The sequence below is a fragment of the Orcinus orca genome, chromosome 4 (genome assembly GCF_937001465.1).
Source record: "Orcinus orca chromosome 4, mOrcOrc1.1, whole genome shotgun sequence".
Lineage (NCBI taxonomy): Eukaryota > Metazoa > Chordata > Mammalia > Artiodactyla > Delphinidae > Orcinus > Orcinus orca.
This window is the reverse complement of record NC_064562.1, coordinates 14,893,457-14,912,190: the sequence shown is the minus strand read 5'-3', so window position 1 is coordinate 14,912,190 and position 18,734 is coordinate 14,893,457. Positions and strand designations below refer to the sequence as shown.

Genomic DNA, 18,734 nt, shown 5'->3' with positions numbered 1-18,734 from the left:
TGTGGCATGTGGGATCTTCCCGGACCGGGGCACGAACCCGCGTCCCCTGCATCGGCAGGCGGACTCTCAACCACTGCGCCACCAGGGAAGCCCTAGATAGTTCTGATAGACTTATGATAGTAATTAGAATTTATCTCTTACATAGTCATTCTCTTTGCTTCCCTTCCCCCAAACTCCTAATATAATATTAAAATTTTGTGGTGAGGGGGCTTCCCTAGTGGCGCAGTGGTTGAGAGTCCGCCTGCCAATGCAGGGGACATGGGTTCGCGCCCCGGTCTGGGACGATCCCACATGCCGCGGAGAGGCTGGGCCCGTGAGCCATGGCCGCTGAGCCTGCACGTCCGGAGCCTGTGCTCCGCAACGGGAGAGGCCGCAACAGTGAGAAGCCCGCGTATCACAAAAAAAAAAAAAAAAAAAAAAAAAAAAATTGTGGTGAAATCTACATTCAGTCATTACATTAGTATGCCTATGCAGATATTGTACAAAACTGTGCATCGTGGTATACTTTGATTATATTTCCTTTCTCACTTTCCTCCTCAAATTAGTAATTGTCTTTTTTTCATTTGCTTAATTCTTTTTTACTTTTATTGCTGAACCTTCCCACACTATCCAATGGCCTGCCAATGCAATTTTTCACAGAAGTCAATGATATCAGATAATCTACTGTTTCCATTACTCTCTTGGAGCTTTCGAGCCAGAGATTTCCATTCTCCTTTGTAGAGCTGTCTAGGATTTTGCACAGCCGTCATCACTGGACTTTCCCTCACTGCCATCCCAGGAACGTCTTTCTCTTGAGCTGGAGTCCTGTTTCCTGGATGACGTACTCTGTTTTTATTTACTCCCTTGTTTACTTGGGACACATCTCCAGTATTCGTATCTCTTATCCTCAAGACTTCTTCATGTAAAATTTTGGAAACTGTTGTTATCCTCATTTTCCAGATGAAGAAATTGAGGTTCATGTAGTGTAAATAACTTACCTAAGGTTACTTAGCTGGTAAGTGGTACACAAGGAATTCAAATCCCAGACACTCTGGCTCGGACTCCATGTTCTTAACCACTGGATGTAATGCCACAGTGGTAGCAGCCATTCAAAACAGCTGTGCAGGAGTATTTATGTACATGTTATGGCTTAAGGCCTGTATCCAAAAGCTACAGCACAGAACAAATGGCAGTCTTATCAACTTACTTAAGCAATTTATTCTAAATACTTTTTGTTTAATTAGGACCCTCTGATTTAAATAGAGATATTTGGAACATAAAAGTATTCACATTTACCGATTCCTTGACATAAATGTAAGGTGTGTGGGGAGACACACCCATATACGTATATATACAGATACCTAACCAGAACAAAGTCTTAAATAAAAACTCATCTTTGAGGATAGAAATACATTTGGGCTCTGGAGTCAGACTGCCAGGCTTGAATCCTGATTCTCTTTTTACCAGTTGTCAGTTAACTCCCTATCAAATTTTCACATTCTATGTCTGTAAAGTAGGGATATCATAGAATCTGCTTCAAAGTATGTTGGGAGGATTAAATGGTAGCATAAGTACCTATGGCTAGGTGGAAAGTATTCACTAAATATTAGTTATTATAGTGTTTTCATATAATTCAGTGCTCATTGTTTTTCCTTTTATTTGTCAGACATGACATCTATATTTCACATATCCTTATAAATGCAGAGACAAGTAGATGCATAATTCTCAATTTAGAAAAAAGTATCTAAAGGTTTTTGTTCCATGTGGGCTTGCCCTTCTCTACTTCTCTAGTTTTCCATTCTCCTTTTTTCCCAAAGGAAAATGTTCTTTGAACATTTATGATAAGGGGAACTCTACCTTTGTATTAGAATAACAATGCTCTTACGTGCTACCTACCTCAGAAAAACAAATTCACAGGACATATTCCAAGTTCATGAATAAATCATATGAAGGGACATGTTGCAGAAATAATTGCGAATAGCTAGACTATCTGATTAATAAGCAGGACCTGGCCAGAATACAATGAAAAATACACAGTTCTTTTGCATCTCATTACTTAGTCTCTCCGTAGTGGGCTGCATTGCTGCCACCTTGTGGTCAGATAAAATTTTCAAAAGCAGAATATTGATACAGTAAAGATGGATGAACAGTGAAAATAGTCCTCTTATATGTTCTTTAAAAATCTATCGAGTACACATAATTATAAATGTTTCATGCTAAAAATTCCATTTCCAATTTAAAATTAAAAAAAATTAATTTAAAGGCAAAATATGTCTCTGAGCATTGGTCACACTGATAATCCTTGAATTTATCACTAGTGTTTCTGTGGTTATTCAATGCATCTGTTTCAGTTTCCTCATCTGAAGAACAGGGCAGGGGGTTGGGGGGGGAGGGTGATGGATCAGCAGGACTGAGGGAACAGCAGTGGCCCATTTCCAATCCTAAACGATTTGGGCAGTGTGGATTTTAAAATGGTGCTTTGGAGAAATATGCAAACCTCCCTAAATCCTCTAAATGTCATTTGATAGAATACAATAGCAATGACTTTTCAATGTACAAAAATCTCCTTCCTTATAACTCTCTGGGGGAGGTGGGAGGAAATTTCTGAGTCCACCAAGTATAGGAATGGCTATCTAGGGTTTATCAGAAAAGGCTATGTAAGAAAATTTTATCTTCTTTAGGTTATTTTGGTGAGTATTCTTTAAAATGACTCTTAAATACTAATGGTTATGCTGTTTAGCAATTTACATTTCATTAGACTGATATGATTCTCACCAAACACATAAAGAGAACCTGGGCTAAGGAACTCAAGAGCACAGAGATAAGATTTTTATCTGGCACTGCATATACAAAGCATTGGTGTACCTTAAGCTGTGGAAATGCACAGTAGAAAAAGTAGCAGAATCACCCAGGTGAACGCACAGGCGTTTTTGGAAAGCTCTCCAGCATCTACATCCTGTTCCATTTAACTCCTTCCTGTTTCTAGCTATTCTAGGACAGCCAAGCTGGCTATTACCTCCCCAACTGATGCTGATCTAAGCTAAGCTATGGGAAATGTCACGTGTTTCTGGGCCCATTGCCTCTTAGCTCACAGATTCTGTGGAAGGGGCTGAAGGATTCACACTATTTTATTTAGAACTATGAATATATTAACCATAGAGAGAGAACCTTATGTACAAAGGTGGTATAGAACCGGAGAAAGCATGTAAAGTCAAAATAATGACAAACTTCCCAACCTTCAGTACCTGAAATGTGGCAAACCTATGTAAATCTGTAATGATGCTTTTGCCAACTGTGCCCTACAAATATCAGGCATTATGTTATAATAATCTATATTACCCAGCTAAGCCATAATAGTAACAGGAAGTAAATCAGTAAGTTGGTGAGATTTATCCACTATTTGACTTATCTTAATAGAGGCTGATTTTATTACAGATTTTATAATATTCATTCATTTGTGAATATTAATGATATATGTATATTTTATAATATTTTGAGTTTGGCTTACATTTCATATCCACAATACAAACCAGCCTGATTTTTGTATATAAACAAATAAATACCTCTTACCAAGAAAGAGGCCATGAATAAATTATTTGGTCTTCAAAGATTCAAGTAAAAACACAAAGATAATTTTTTTAAATGGATATATCTGTTATTTTTTCCCAAGGATATTATTTGGTTTGTAATAATATCTTACCTATTATATCAAAAGGGGGCACCTTGGATTCATTTTACAGATGATAGTCAAGGCAGAGAAATCTCACCCTAAGGTACAATGTCAAGCCAAACAGAGGAAATCTGCCCAAGAACATTACTATTTATTATGGATTACTTCCGTTAAGTGTAACTGTGAGATGAAAGACTGCTAAACTGGAGGAATCTTACAAAATAATAATATTTTATTAATAATAGTCTTACAAAATAAATTTTATTTACAAAATAAATTAATTTCTTTACCTTTAGTTAAATTATTTCACTTTAAAGGGAGTGAGCCTAAAAAAAAGGTAGGGAATTTTAGAAATGTCAAAACATAATGGAATAATTTTCATTAACAAAAATTAAGATAAAAAACCATGAAAAGATTTTATTGATGAAATATTTAGTCATTATATACAAAGAAACAATAAGAACTGATGACAATATTTATTTTTTAATCCATGAGTAATAAAGGTTAGAATAAGATCTATAGAAAATCAGACCTGAATCTCCATGCCATTCATTTAAAAAAACAAACAAGCAAGCAACAACCACCAATAACAGGTAGCTACTTCCTTTTTGAACTCACGTGGGAGAAAGAAGATGGAAAAATCTACTTCCTCTTCAACTCATTTGTTTTTCTTATTATTATGCTTAAAGGAATCTTTTTTCTCCCTCTCTTAGGATCAGATGTTTAAGGAGCTACTCACATGTGATGCATCTCATCTTCTGCAAGATTTAGACACATACTTAGGGGAAAAAGAGTGGTTTATTGGTAACTCTGTGAGTATGTTTTACGTCTTAAAAAAATACAAGCATATACATATATGGATAAACCAAAAACTTTATAAAAATGTATTGAAAAAAGTGTTACTCATAGGGAGGGAGTAGGTTAGAGAGCAGGGACAAAAGCTAAACTTCTCTGAATAAAACTTTTTCAGTGGAGTTAACTTTGGAAACATGAACTAAAATATTTTATATAATTATATAACAACAACAAAAACATTTTAAAAAGCTATCACTGACAAACTAAAGCAAAGTGAAACAAATGAACTTGTGTCAAATTGGTGCACAGGGTATGTGGAAAAGTACCTGTGGACTCTATTAGTGAAACACTATCTTAAGAAATATTGTCATTTTTAAAAACACAGTGATTTGACTATACATCTCATTATAGATATTTTCTCGGGACAAAAAAATAATAATTGTACACCAGTTTCAGTTCACGATGTACTTTTTCTTAAGGTAAAGACAACAAGCATTTTGTGTCTCTTTTTCTCGAAAAAATTACCAGTCTAGTTGTTCTGGCCACCCCTTGGACCCAGATTCTGGTCTCTAAATACTAAAAGTAACCAGAACTTCTTGGAGAAATAGCTCATTCTCAGTTTGGGACAGGAAATGTAAAACATGAGCCGGGAATACTTTGACATAATAGAACCAAATAAATTATCACAACCACCCCCCCCCCAACACCAGAGTTGTGTCAGAATGACTTAGCAGTCAACTTGTAGAAGCTCTCACTGGCCAAAGACGAGAAAATTCAAGCCACAATAAGAATATTAACTGCAATGGATTGAAACAAATCAAAATGAATGAATCCATGAGTTTATGACAACCACCATCACCAAATACACACACACACACACACACACACACACACACCTCAAAACCAAACAAAGCTTCATTGGTGACTTTTAGAAGATGTTATGGAGCCAAATTATTACAAATTTTCATTGACTTATGATGGGATTATGTCCCAATAAATCCATCGTAAATTGAAAATATCGTAAGTCAAAAAATACACCCAACCTACTAAGTATCATAGCTTAGCCTAGCCCACCTTAAATTTGCTCAGAACACTTACATTAGCCAACAGTTTTGGGCAAAATAATCTAACACAAAGCCTTTATAATAAAGTGTTGAATATCTCACGTAATTTATTGAATATTGTAGTGAAAGTAAAAGACAGAATGGCTGTATGGGTACAGAATGATTGTAAGTGTATTAGTCGTTTACCCTCTTGATTATGTGGTTCACTGCCACTGCCCAGCATCATGAGAGAGTACCATACAGCATATCACTAACCTGGGAAAAGATCAAACTTCAAAATTCAAAGTGCAGTTTCTACTGAACATGTGTCACTTTTGCACCATGGTAAAGTCAAAAAATTGTAAGCTGAACCATCATAAGCCAGAGACTGTCTGTATTCCGAAAACTGTTAAAAACAAAAAAGTTGAGGGGTTTGAATAAAGCATTTATCCTGCCATTCCTATGCCAATTATACCTCAAGATAAAAAAAAAATTGATGGACAAAGTCTGCCTACATAAAGGTATTCTAGTTAATAAGTAAGGAAAGAGGACTTCCCTGGTGGTCCAGTGGTTAAGAATCTGCCTGCCAATGCAGGGGATACAGGTCTGATCCCTGATCTGGGAAAATCCCACATGTCACAGAGCAACTAAGCCCATGCAGTGCGCCACAACTACTGGAGCCTGTGCACCGCAACTACTGACCCCATGTGCTCTGGGGCCTTCATGCTGCAACTACTGAGCCCGCGTGCTGCAACTACTAAAGCCTGTGTACCACAACCTAGAGTAGCCCCTGCTCGCCACAACTGGAGAAAGCCCAAGTGCCGCACGGAGACCCAGCGCAGCCAATAAATAAATAAATAAACAGAGTTTAAAATAAATCATCACCATTTTCCAACCCATGATGAATCAATGGATCTAAGCATTGACTATCAACAACTGTTAATATCACAAAAAAGGAGAGAACCAGACATTACGGGCCTACTGACAGAGGAGTGCACTGCCACCGATGAAGTAGTCTTGCCAAGAGAAAAATCAAATCTAAGTCTGATTTAGAAGCTGTGGTAAGCTGGGGTCCCTGCTTTCAAGGAGACTCCATTCCAGGAGACGAGATACTGCTTTTTGACATGCTCTTGTGACTTATTTTAATCACTGTCTGCTGAGTCCTGAGGAGACAGAGAAGCAAACTTGCCGTATCTTTTATGTTCCTTTCTCTGCCCTTATTGACTGAACAATTTCTAAGAATGTAAAATATTTTTTCCTTCTGCTTTTTATTAAAATTCCTTTGTAACCTATCTCCTAACCCCATCTCTTAGTGCTCTCTCCCTTCCTCAAAGTGTCCCAAACACTCTGGTGTTTTGTTTTTTCCTCGGACACAAGTCATACTCCCACCTAAGACCCTTTACACTTGCTCCTCCTTCTGCCTGAAATGTTTAATCCCCAAATCACTGCAGGTCTGGATCTTTTTTTCATCATTCAAGCCTTAGCTTAAATGTCACCTCTTAAAGGACTTCTCTCCCTGATCACTTGAGAATCCCTCTCATCACTCTACTTTGTCTATATCACCTTTATCACTTTACGATTTTTTTTTTAATTGAAGTACAGTTGATGTACAATATTATATGTCACTGGTGTACAATATAGTGATTCAAAATTTTAAAGATTATACTCCATTTATAGTTATTATAAATTATTCGTTATATTCCCCATGGTGTACAATATATCATTATAGCTTATTTTATACATAATACTTTTTATCTCTTAATCACCTACTCCTATATTGCCCCTCCCCCTTCCCTCTTCCCACTGATAACCACTAGTTTGTTCTCTATATCTGTGAGTGTGCTTCTTTTTTGTTATATTCACTAGTCTGTGCTATTTTTTAGATTCTGCATATAAGTGATATCATACAGTATTTGTCTTTCTCGGTCAGACTTACTTCACTTAGCATAATATACTCCAAATCCATCCATGTTGCCGCAAATGGCAAAATTTCATTTTTTATGGCCAAGTAGTATTCCATTTATATGTATACCACATCTTCTTTATCCATTCATCAGTTAATGGATAGGTTGCTTAGGTTGCTTCCTTATCTTGGCAATTGCAAATAATGCTGGTATGAACATTGGGGTGAATGTATCTTTTCAGATGAGCTTTCATCTTTTCCAGATATGTACCCAGGAGGGGAATTGCTGGGTCATATGGTAGTTCTATTTTTAGTTTTTTGACAAACCTCCCTACTGTTTTCCACAGTGATTGCTCCAATTTACATTCCCACCAACAGTGTAGGAGGGTTCCCTTTTCCTTTTTCTCCACATCCTCGCCAACATTTGTTATTTGTGTTCTTTTTGATGATAGCCATTTTGACAGGTGTGAGGTGATAATCTCATTGTGGTTTTGATTTGCATTTCCCTGATACTTAGCGATGTTGGGCATGTTTTCATGTGCCTGTTGGCCATCTCCATGTCCTCTTTGGAAAAATGTCTACTCAGTTCTTCTGCCCATTTTTTAATTGTCTTTTTGTTATTAAATTGTATGAACTGTTTATATACATTGGATATTAACCCCTTATCAGTCATGTCATTTGCAAATATTTTCTCCCATTCAGTAGGTTCTTTTCATATTGTCAATAGTTTCCTTTGCTGTGCAAAAGCTTTTACATTTAATTAGGTCCCATATTTTAACTTTGCTTTTATTTCCTCTGCTTTAGGAGACAGATCCAAAAGATATTGCTATGATTTATGTCTAACTGTATTATTCTATGTTTTCCTCTAGGAGTCTTATGGTTTCTGGTCTTACATTTATGTCTTTAATACATTTTGAATTTATTTTTGTACATGGTGTTAAAGAATATTTTAATTTCATTCTTTTACATGTAGCTGTCCAGTTTTCCCAGACCCACTTATTGAAGTGACTGTCTTTTCTCTATTATATACTCTTGCCTCCTTTGTTATAGATTAATTGGCCATAAGTGTGCGGGTTTATTTATGGGCTCTCTATTCTGTTCCATTGATCAATGTGTCTGTTTTTGTGCCAGTACCATACTGTTTTGATTACTGCAGCTTTGCACTATAGTCTAAAGCCAGAGCGTGTGATTCCTCCAGCTCTGTTCTTCTTTCTCAAGACAGTTTTAACTATTCAGGGTCTTTTGTGTTTCCATACAAATTTTTAAATTATTTGTTCTAATTCTGTGAAAAATGCCTTGGTATTTTGAATAGAGGTTTTATTGAATCTGTAGATTGCCTTGGGTAATATGGTCATTGTAACAATATTAATTCTTCCATCCAAGAATATAGTATATCTTTCCATCTGTTTTTGTCATCTTCAATTTCTTTCATCAGTGTCTTACAGTTTTCCAAGTACAGGTCTTTCACCTCCTTAGGTATGTTTATTCCTAGGTATTTTATTCTTTTTGATGTGATGGCAAAGGGGATTGTTTCCCTAATTTCTCTTTCTGATAACTCAGTGTATATAAATGCAACAGATTTCTGTATAATAATTTTGTATCCTGCAACTTTACCAAATTTATTGATGAGCTTTAGTATTTTCTGGTGGAGACTTTAGGAATTTCTATGTAGAGTGTCATGAAATCTGCAAACAGTGACAGCTTTACTTCTTCCTTTCCAATTTGTATTCCTTTTAATTTCTTTTGCTTATCTCATTGCTGTGACTAGGACTTCCTAAACTATGCTGAATAAAAGTGGCAAGAGTGGGCATCCTTGTCTTTTTCCTGATCTTAGAAGAAATGCTTTCAGGTTTTCCCCACTGAGTATGATGTTAGCTGTGGGTTTGTCATATGTGGCCTTTATTATGTTGAGGTAGGTTCCCTCTATGCCCACTTTCTGGAGAGTTTTTATCATAAATGGATGTCGAGTTTTGTCAAAAACTTTTTCTACATCTATTGAAATGATTATATGGTTTTTATTCTTCAATTTGTTAATGTGGTGTATCACACTGATGATTGATTTGTGGATACTGAAAAATCCTTGCATCCCTGGTATTTTGCTAGCAATTTGTTGAGGATTTTTGCATCTATGTTCATCAGTGATATTAGCCTGTAATTTTCTCTTTTTGTAGTATATTTGTCTGGTTTTGGTATCGGGGTGATGTGGCATCATAGAATGAGTTCAGAAGTGTTCCTTCCTCAAGAAATTTTTGGAATAGTTTGAGAAGGATAGATGTTAACTCTTCTCTAAATTTTTGGTAGAATTCATCTGTGAAGCCATCTGGTCCTGGACTTTTGTTTCTTAGGAGTTTTTAAATTACTGATTCAGTTTCAGTACTGGTAAAATTTTAAATTAATTTTTTTTTTTTTTTTTTAAAGTCGAGTTTTTTTTTTTTTGGTTTTTTTTTTTTTTTTAAATTTATTTATTTTTTTGGCTGTGCTGGGTCTTCGTTTCTGTGCGAGGGCTTTCTCTAGTTGCGGCAAGCGGGGGCCACTCTTCATCGCGGTGCACGGGCCTCTCACTGTCGTGGCCTCTCTTGCTGGGGAGCACAGGCTCCAGACGCGCAGGCTCAGTAGTTGTGGCTCACAGGCTCTAGAGCGCAGGCTCAGTAGTTGTGACGCACGGGCCCAGTTGCCCCGAGGCATGTGGGATCTTCCTGGACCAGGGCTCGAACCCGTGTCCCCTGCATTGGCAGGCGGATTCTTAACCACTGCGCCACCAGGGAAGCCCTTAAATTAATTTTTATTGGAGCATAGTTGCTTTACAATGTTGTGTTAGCTTCTACTGCACAGCAAAATGAATCAGCCATACATATACATATATCCCCTCCATTTAGGACACTTCAGTTTATTAAGTAGAGTTCCCTGTGCTATACATTATGTTCCCATCAGTAGTCTATTTTATACATAGTATCAATAGCATATATGTGTCAATCCTAATCTTCCAATTCCTCCCACCCCACTCCTGTCCCCCTTGGTATCCATAGATTTGTTCTTTGTGTCTCTATTTCTGCTTGGCAATTAAGGTCATCTATACCATTTTTCTAGATTCCACATATATGTGTTAATCTGTCATACAGAGTGAAGTAAGTCAGAAAGAGAAAAACAAATATCGTATATCAGTACTGGTAATTGGTCTGTTCATATTTTCTACTTCTTCCTGGTTTAGTCTTGGGAGATTGTACCTTTGTAAGAATTTGTCCATTTCTTCTAGGTTGTCCATTTTATTTGCATATAGTTGTTTGTAATGGTCTCTTATAATCCTTTGTATATCTGTGATGTTGGCTGTAGCTTCTTTTTCATTTCTGATTTTATTGATTTGGGCCCTCTTCCTTTTTTTGTTGATAAATCTGGCTAAAGTTTTATCAGTTTTATCTTTCAAAGAACTGGCTTAGTTTCATTGATCTTTTCTAATTTTTTTTGTCTCTATTTCATTTATCTCTGCTCTGATCTTTATCTGATTTTTTTCCTTCTACTAACTTTGGGTTTTGTTTGTTCTTTTCTCTATCTCTTTTAGGTTCAAATTTAGGTTGAGATTTTTCTTGTTTCCTGAGGTAAGCTTGTATCACTATAATCTTCTTAGAACTGCTTTTTCTGCATCCCATAGGTTTTGGATTGTCGTGCTTTTGTTTTCATATATCTCTAGGTATTTTTTGATTTCCTCAGTGATCCATTAGTTGTTTAGTAGCATATCATTTAGCCTCCACGTTTGTGTTTTTTTGCATTTTTTTTCTTCTAGTTGATTTCCAGCCTCATAGCATTGTGGTCAGAAAGATGCTTGATATGATTTCAATTTTCTTAAATTTACCAAGGCTTGTTTTGTGGTCTAGCATGTGTTCTATCCTGGAGAATGTTTCATATGCACTTGGAAAAAATGTGTATTCTGCTGCTTTTGAATGGAATGCTCTATAAATATCAATTTCTCCTTTTATGTCTGTTAATATTTGCCTTATGTATTTAGGTGCTCCTATGTTGGGTGCATGGTGCATATATAGTTACAATTGTTATATCTTCTTATTGGCTTGATCCCTTGATCAATATGTACTGTCCTTTGTCTCTTGTAACAGTCTTTATTTTTTTAATTTTTTTTATTTTTTGCTGTACGCGGGCCTCTCATCGCTGTGGCCTCTCCCGTTGTGGAGCACAGGCTCCGGACGCGCAGGCTCAGCAGCCATGGCTCACGGGTCCAGGCGCTCCGGCATGTGGGATCTTCCCGGACCAGGGCACGAACCCGTGTCCCCTGCATTGGCAGGCGGACTCTCAACCACTGCGCCACCAGGGAAGCCCATAAGTCTTTATTTTAAAGTCTGATATAACTATTGCTACTCTGGCTTTCTTTTGATTTCCATTTGCATGGAATATCTTTTGCCATCCCCACACTTTCAGTCTGTGTGTCTTTAGATCTGAAGTGAGTCTCTTGCAGGCAGCATATATATGAGTCTTGTTTTTGGATCCATTCAGCAACTCTGTATCTTTTGGTTGGAGTATTTAGTCTATTTACATTTAAGGTAATTACTGATATGTATGTTCCCATTGCCATTTTATCAATTGTTTTGGTAGGTCTTTCTTCCCTTTTTCTTTTCTCTTGTGATTTGATTACCATCTTTAGTGTTATGTTTGGATTCCATTTTTCTTTTCTATTATAGATTTTTTGTTTGTGATTACCATGAGGTTTTTATATAGCAGTCTCTCTCTCTGTATATATTTATGATTGTTTTAAGCTATGATCTCTTAATTTCAAATGCATTTTAACAACACTGCAATCGTACTCTCCTTCCCTCATGATTACTGTTTTTGATATCATATTTTGCATCTAGGTGTTTTGTGTATCCCTCAACTGCTTTTTGTGGACATTGATGATTTTACTACTTTTGTCTTTTTTTTTTTAAGTTTTTTTTTTGGCCACACCCCACAGCATGTGGGATCTTAATTCCCCTACCAGGGATCAAACCTGCACCTCCTGCATTGGAAGGCAGAGTCTTAACCACTGGAATCCCAGGGAAGTCCCCACTACGTTTGTCTTTTAACATTCCTACTAGCTTTGTGTGTGGATGATTTCCTACATTCATTGTATGTTTGAAACCAGTGAGCTTTTTCATTTTGTAATTTTCCTGTTTCTAGTTGTGTCCTTATCTTTTTTGCCTAGAGAATTTACTAACATTTGTTGTAAAGCTCGTTTGAGGGGCTAAACTCTTTTAGCTTTTGCTTGTCTGTAAAGCTTTTGATCTCTCCATCAAATCGGAATGAGAGCTTGCTGGGGAGAATATTCTTGGTTATAGGTTTTCCCATTTTATCACTATATATATATATAGGGGATTTATATATAATGTGCCCCTCCCTTCTGGCCTGCAGAGTTTCTGCTGAAAAATCATCTGACAGCCTTATGGGTGTTTCCTCGTATGTTACTCTTCACTTTCTCTTTGCTGCTTTTAATATTTTCTTTATCCTTACTTTTTGTAATTTTAAATACAACGTCTCTTTGTGTGTTCCTCTTTGAGAACACACATCCTGTATGGTACTCTCTGTGCTTTCTGGACTTGGTAACTGTTTCCTTTCCCAGATTAGGGAATTTTTCAGCTACTATGTTTTCAAATATGTTCTCAGCCCCCTTTTCTCTATCTTTTCCTTCTGGGACCCCTATAATGCGAATATTAGTGTACTTGATGTTTTCCCAGAGGTCTCTTAAACTGTCCTCATTTTTCTTCATTCTTTTTTCTGTTCAGCATCAGTGATTTCCACTACTCAGTCTTCCACCTCATTGATCCATTCCTCTGTTATCATTTAGTCTACTGTTTATTCCTTCTAGTGTGTTCATTTTAGTTACTGTATTCTTCATCTCTGTTTGGTTGTTCTTTATATTCAAACTCTTTGTTAAAAACTTCTAACTTCTCTGTGCATCAATTCTCCTTCTGAGTTCATTGATCTTCTTTATGATCATTACTCTGAACTCTTTCTTGGGTAGATTGCTTATCTCCATTCATTTAGTTCTTCTAGGGTTTTATCTTGTTCCTTTGTCTGGAGCATGTTCCTCTGCTGCCTTATTTTGTCTAGGTTGCTATTTGTATTTTTATGTATCTGGTAGGTTACATTTCCCAAACTTGGAGAAGTGGCCTTCTGTAGGAGACGTCCTATGCGTTCCAGCAGGGCACTCCACTTTTGTCACCCAAGCTATATGCTCTAGGGTTTCCCCAGGAGGGCTGTGAGGGGCTTTCTGTTGTGGCCAGCAGGCTGCCTATGTGGGTGGTCTGGTAGGCTTGGTTTGTCCCTAGTCTTATTGGTTGCCAGGCCTTGCCTTGTATGGAGGCTGCTGGTTAGTGGGGCCTGGTCACAAGAGGGCTGATTTCAGAACCCCAGGAGGTCCTGGGGCTAGTGCTGGCTCACTGGTGGATGGAGCCAGGATCCAGAAGACTCTGTGGCTGTTCCTGTCCACTGGTGGGTGAAGCTAGGTCCAGGGGTTAGTGCTGGACTATTGGCAGTCACAACTCGTCCTGGAATGTGGGAATCTTGCTGCAGGGCCCAGGGATCCTAGAGCTGGTGTCAGATTGCTGTGGAGGTGGGGGAGGCAGTTCTTGATACAGTTGGGTCTGGGGTGTCCCACAGCTTGTGTTGGCCTGCTAGTGAGCAGAGCCAGGGCCCAGCTGGTCCCAGGGCAGGGTCTGGCCTGCTGTGGGCAGGCTGGGTCCAGAAACTGTGGAATTGTGGTTTTCTTGCATCTGGTGTCTGCCCACTGGTTGGATGAGTCTGGTCTAGAGGCTAATGCAGGCTTCCTGAGCGCAAGGCCAGCACCTGCCTATTGGTGGCTGGAGCTGGGTCTTGGCCGTCTAGTGGGAAGGGCCAGGTCTAGAGGCATGTCTCGAGTGGCTCTGGGCTCAGAAAGTCTTTAGGTAGCCTGTCTGTTGATGGGTGGGGCTGGGTCCTCCCCCACCCCCCACCCCCAGTTAGTTCTTTGGTCTGAGGCTCCCCAGCACTGTTGCCTACAGGCTGTTGGATGGGGCCAGGTCTTGGCACTCATGAGCTGGAGGGAGGATCCTACAATGGTGCCTACATGGTAGAAAGCTGCCAAATATGGCTGCTGCCAGTTTCTATGTCTCTAGTTTGAGCTGCAGCTGCCTCCTTGACTCCCCAAGACCAGCAAGTAGGTCAGGCCCCTATTAAATTGCTGCCTTTGCCCTGGGTCCTGGTGTAAGATTTTATGGGCACCCTTTAAGTGTGAAGTTTCTATTTCCCCTAGTTCTTTGGAACTCCCCAGATTAAGTCCTTCTGGTCTTCAAAGCCAAATGCTCTGGGGGTTTGTCTTCCTGGTGCAGGACCCCTGGGCTGGGGGGCCTGACATGGGGCTTAGAACTCTCACTCCTATAGGAGAACCTCTGCAGTATAAGTATTCTTGTTTGTGGATTGCCCACCTGGGGGTAAGGGACTGGATTATATTGTGAGTCAGCTCCACCTACCCATCTCGTGTGGTTCCTTCTTTATGTCTTTAGCTGTAGAAGATCTTTTCTGGTAGATTCTGGTCTACTTCATCGATGGTTGTTCTGCAGACACTTGTGACTTTGGTGTGCCTGTAAGAGGAGGTGAGCTCAGGGCCTTTCTACTCTGCCATCTTGGCCGATCCCCCGTACCACACTTGATGTTTGTCTTCCTGCTTCTGAAGTAAAAGCTGCACCAGAGAAGGGGTTTGCATCACATCTTGCTCTCTAGTCAATCCCAGGAGCTAGACCTGTACAGGGCACATAGTAGGTACTCCATAAATATTTGTTGACTGAACTCTGAATCCTCTAACCAGTAGACTCTCCTAGTTGACAGGTGTTTAGTAAGCAAGTTCATAAAACACTAGAAATCAGCATTATTAGATTCCAAATAAAAGGAAAACTAAGAATAATCCATATTTAAACTTCTTTCTTTGACTGATTTATATGGAGACAAAAGTAATGTCATCCAGATTAGTATCTAGTCATAAAAGCACAAAACAAGTGTACAAATTAAAAAAAAACAGGTATACAAGAGTAGGCCTATGCTGCCATCATCCTAATACTGTCCAGTGGCCAATCTTAGGGTTACACTAATGGTCAGACATATGTCTTCTGATGTGATTCAATATAATGTTTGCTAGCCAAAAATATGTAACTTGAAACTATGAACTCTCTAAAGATAACTTGCACTCTCTTCCTTTTTACTCTGCAATATAAAGGAACTGATGAAATAATCATAAAAATCCTAAAGACAGGACATTCTGCAGGACTCGTGTGGAATCTTCAATAATTCAGTGACATGGGGAAAAAAAGGGTACTGTTCTGAATTGAGAGTTAAAGGACATAACCAGATGAAATGCATGGTCCTGGAATGGATCCTGCTTTATCCTATAAAGGACATTTTTGGAACAGATGGAAAAGTAATGATGGTGTGTTAAATGAGATGAAAATGTATTGTCACAGGGAGATGGAGATTGAATCAAGTTACAAAAGAGCATGTACTGTAAGATCTCATTTTAGTAAAAATACACACACATGCATAAAAAAATACCATATACAGAGGTGTTAATGTGAGTAACCTCTGTGTGTTGGGAGTATGGTATTATCTATAATTTTCTATAATACACGCATTCTGCTCTTGTAATAACATTATTTTGAATTAAACTATTTTTAGATTAAGAAGTTAGGCCTTTTATGTTCTAATGAAAATTTGTTTCCTTTAAACTAGGTAACTTGGGCAGATTTCTACTGGGAAATTTGCAGTACCACACTTTTGGTCTTTAAACCTGATTTGTTGGACAACCATCCCAGGCTGGTGACATTACGTAAGAAGGTCCAAAGCATTCCTGCCATAGCCAACTGGATAATGAGAAGGCCCCAAACCAAACTCTAGGTGATGCCTGCTGCCTCCAAACTTCGTTATTCTTCACAGCATCACTCTCATCAGATACGAAGCTCCATCAGCGTGCTGCATAACCTGCACACTCCCCTCCCCAGCTCCATCAAGACTTTCACTTCTGCCATATTCTGCTTATCAAAAAAAAAGGAAAAAAGGGGCTGGGGGAGAAAAGGGTTTTGTTTCCAGTATCCTTTTTATTCAGAATAGCTTCACATTATTTATAACTGAAGAAAAATAGTTTCAAATACAGGCAGGCTTCGCTTTGCACTAGTTCTGACATGCATGAATTTCAGTCACAATGGTTTAGTTACATAACACATTTTCCAAAAAAAACCCTGAAAAGCTTTGGACTTCAGTTTCCACGCTATATTAACTGAGTAACTGCATAAAGTATAAACTTTGCTGCTAGCTCTTCAGTCCACAAATCACTATGTAAATAACAGATAGATATATGAGCAATCATGCCACTTCTTTCAAAATCTGTTAGTGATTGATCACTGCGCATCTGTCATGCGTGCACAGAAAGCAAAGTGTTGTTTCTCAGTGATAAATCCACTTGACATTTTACAAAAATGGATAATTGAAAAAGGGAACTCACCAACAAAGATTAAAGTGCAATAAAGAAATGAAAAGTGAAAATGGTGGAAATTCAAATTGAACATAAATGGAAAGAGCTGGCTGCGAGAATGTTGATGCTGTTGCAGTTCAAGAGGCTCTAGATATGCAGCCAGAAGAACTTGGTGAAGGCAAACTTATTGACATAAATGAGGAAACTGGTTGTGACAAAGGAGATGAAGATATCCCAGAGGAGGTGAGACTAGCAAAAAACCCCTCACGTTATAAGAATTGAGATCAAAAGAATGAGAAGACAATGTAAAGCAACTATAGCCCAGTAAAAATGAATAAAAAAACTAAAAATTGTGAATCGCTATACTGTACACCTGTAACATATATGATATTGTACATCAACTATACTTCAATACAAAAAAAAAAAAAGAGAAGACAAGCCACAGACAGGAAGAAAACATTTGCAAAAGGACTTTATCCAAAATACACAAAGAACTCTTAAAAGTCAACAATAAAATAAACCTGATTACAAAATGGATAAAATACCTGGACAGACACCTCATCAAAGATATACAGATGGCAAATAAGCATATGAAAAGATGTTCAACATCATATGTCACTATGGAATTGCAAATAGGAACAAGGAGATACCATTACCTATGAGAATGGCAAAAATTCAAAATACTGACACCACCCAAATGTCCCATTCTGGTGGGGCCCCAGGAACTTTTCTTCATTGCTGATAGGCATGCGAAACAGCACATACACCTTGGAAGAGAGTTTGGCAGTTTCTTACAAAACTAAAATGCTCTTACCATATGATCCAGTAATCACACTCTTTGGTATCTGCCCAAAGGAGTTGAAAACAGGTCCACATGAAAACCAGCACATGAATGTTTGTGGCAGCTGTATCAACAACTAGAAGCAACCAAAATATCCTTTAGTAGGTTAGTGGATACGTAAGTTGGGGTACATGCAAACAAGAGACCATTATTCAGTGCTAAAAAGAAATGATCTATCAAGCCATGAAAAGATATGGAAGAAACGTAAATGGATTTTTAGGGCAGTAAAACTATTCTGTATGATACTATAATGGATTCATTTGTCAAACCCATAGAATGTACACCACCGAGAGTGGAGCCTACTGTAATCTATGGACTTTGGGTGATTATGACGTGTCAATGCATTTTCACTGATTGTAACGAAGTCCCATTCTGGTGCAGGATGCTGATAGTGGGGAAGGTGTGTCTGTGTGGGAGCAGGGGTACATGGGACCTCTTTGTACGTCCTGCTGAATTTGCTATGAACCTAAAACCCCTCGAAAAAATAAAGTCTATTTAGAAAGAAAAAAGAATAGGGATATTTCATGACATTGAAAGAGCAATAAAATGTTGGAAGCTGATCCAAATTTAGGATTATGACTATTTACCAAGAGACAAAAAAAAAAAAAAAAAAAAAAAAAAAGTGTGCTTGCAAGTTTTATAGGAAGGTACTGTTCAAACTACTCTGATAAATTTTTTTACAAAAATAAAACTTCCTTAGTGTTTCTAATATTTTACAGTGTACTGAATATTAGTTTTACTATTTTGTTCACTTATACATTTATAATGTGCTGACAAAATTCTTAAAGGTCATGGAAGAATCATTTTCCCCAGTGATTACACACTTTCAACTTGAATAATTTCTACAGTCCCACACTACTGTGCAAGAACTGCCCATATAAACAAGCCATTTATATAGAAATCTTCCAAATAACTATATATTTAGATTATCCCAACCTATTTTAAACCATAACTATATTGGAACATCACATTTTAGTTCAATTTACCTGTTAATATTATTAATATTGAATAGTCTAATCTTAGTATGT

General features: G+C 37.9%; 1 protein-coding gene across 1 annotated transcript in view; it reads left to right on the top strand.

Annotated features, from left to right (window-relative positions):
* Positions 1 to 17,312, top strand: part of HPGDS (hematopoietic prostaglandin D synthase) — a 31,209-nt gene extending 13,897 nt beyond the window's left edge. The window contains exons 4-5 of the mRNA XM_004276979.3: positions 4,363 to 4,461; positions 16,127 to 17,312. Coding sequence (XP_004277027.1) covers positions 4,363 to 4,461; positions 16,127 to 16,291 — 264 coding nt within the window. The 3' untranslated portion in view covers positions 16,292 to 17,312. The remainder of the gene's footprint in view (positions 1 to 4,362; positions 4,462 to 16,126) is intronic.
* Positions 17,313 to 18,734: the final 1,422 nt, after the last annotated feature.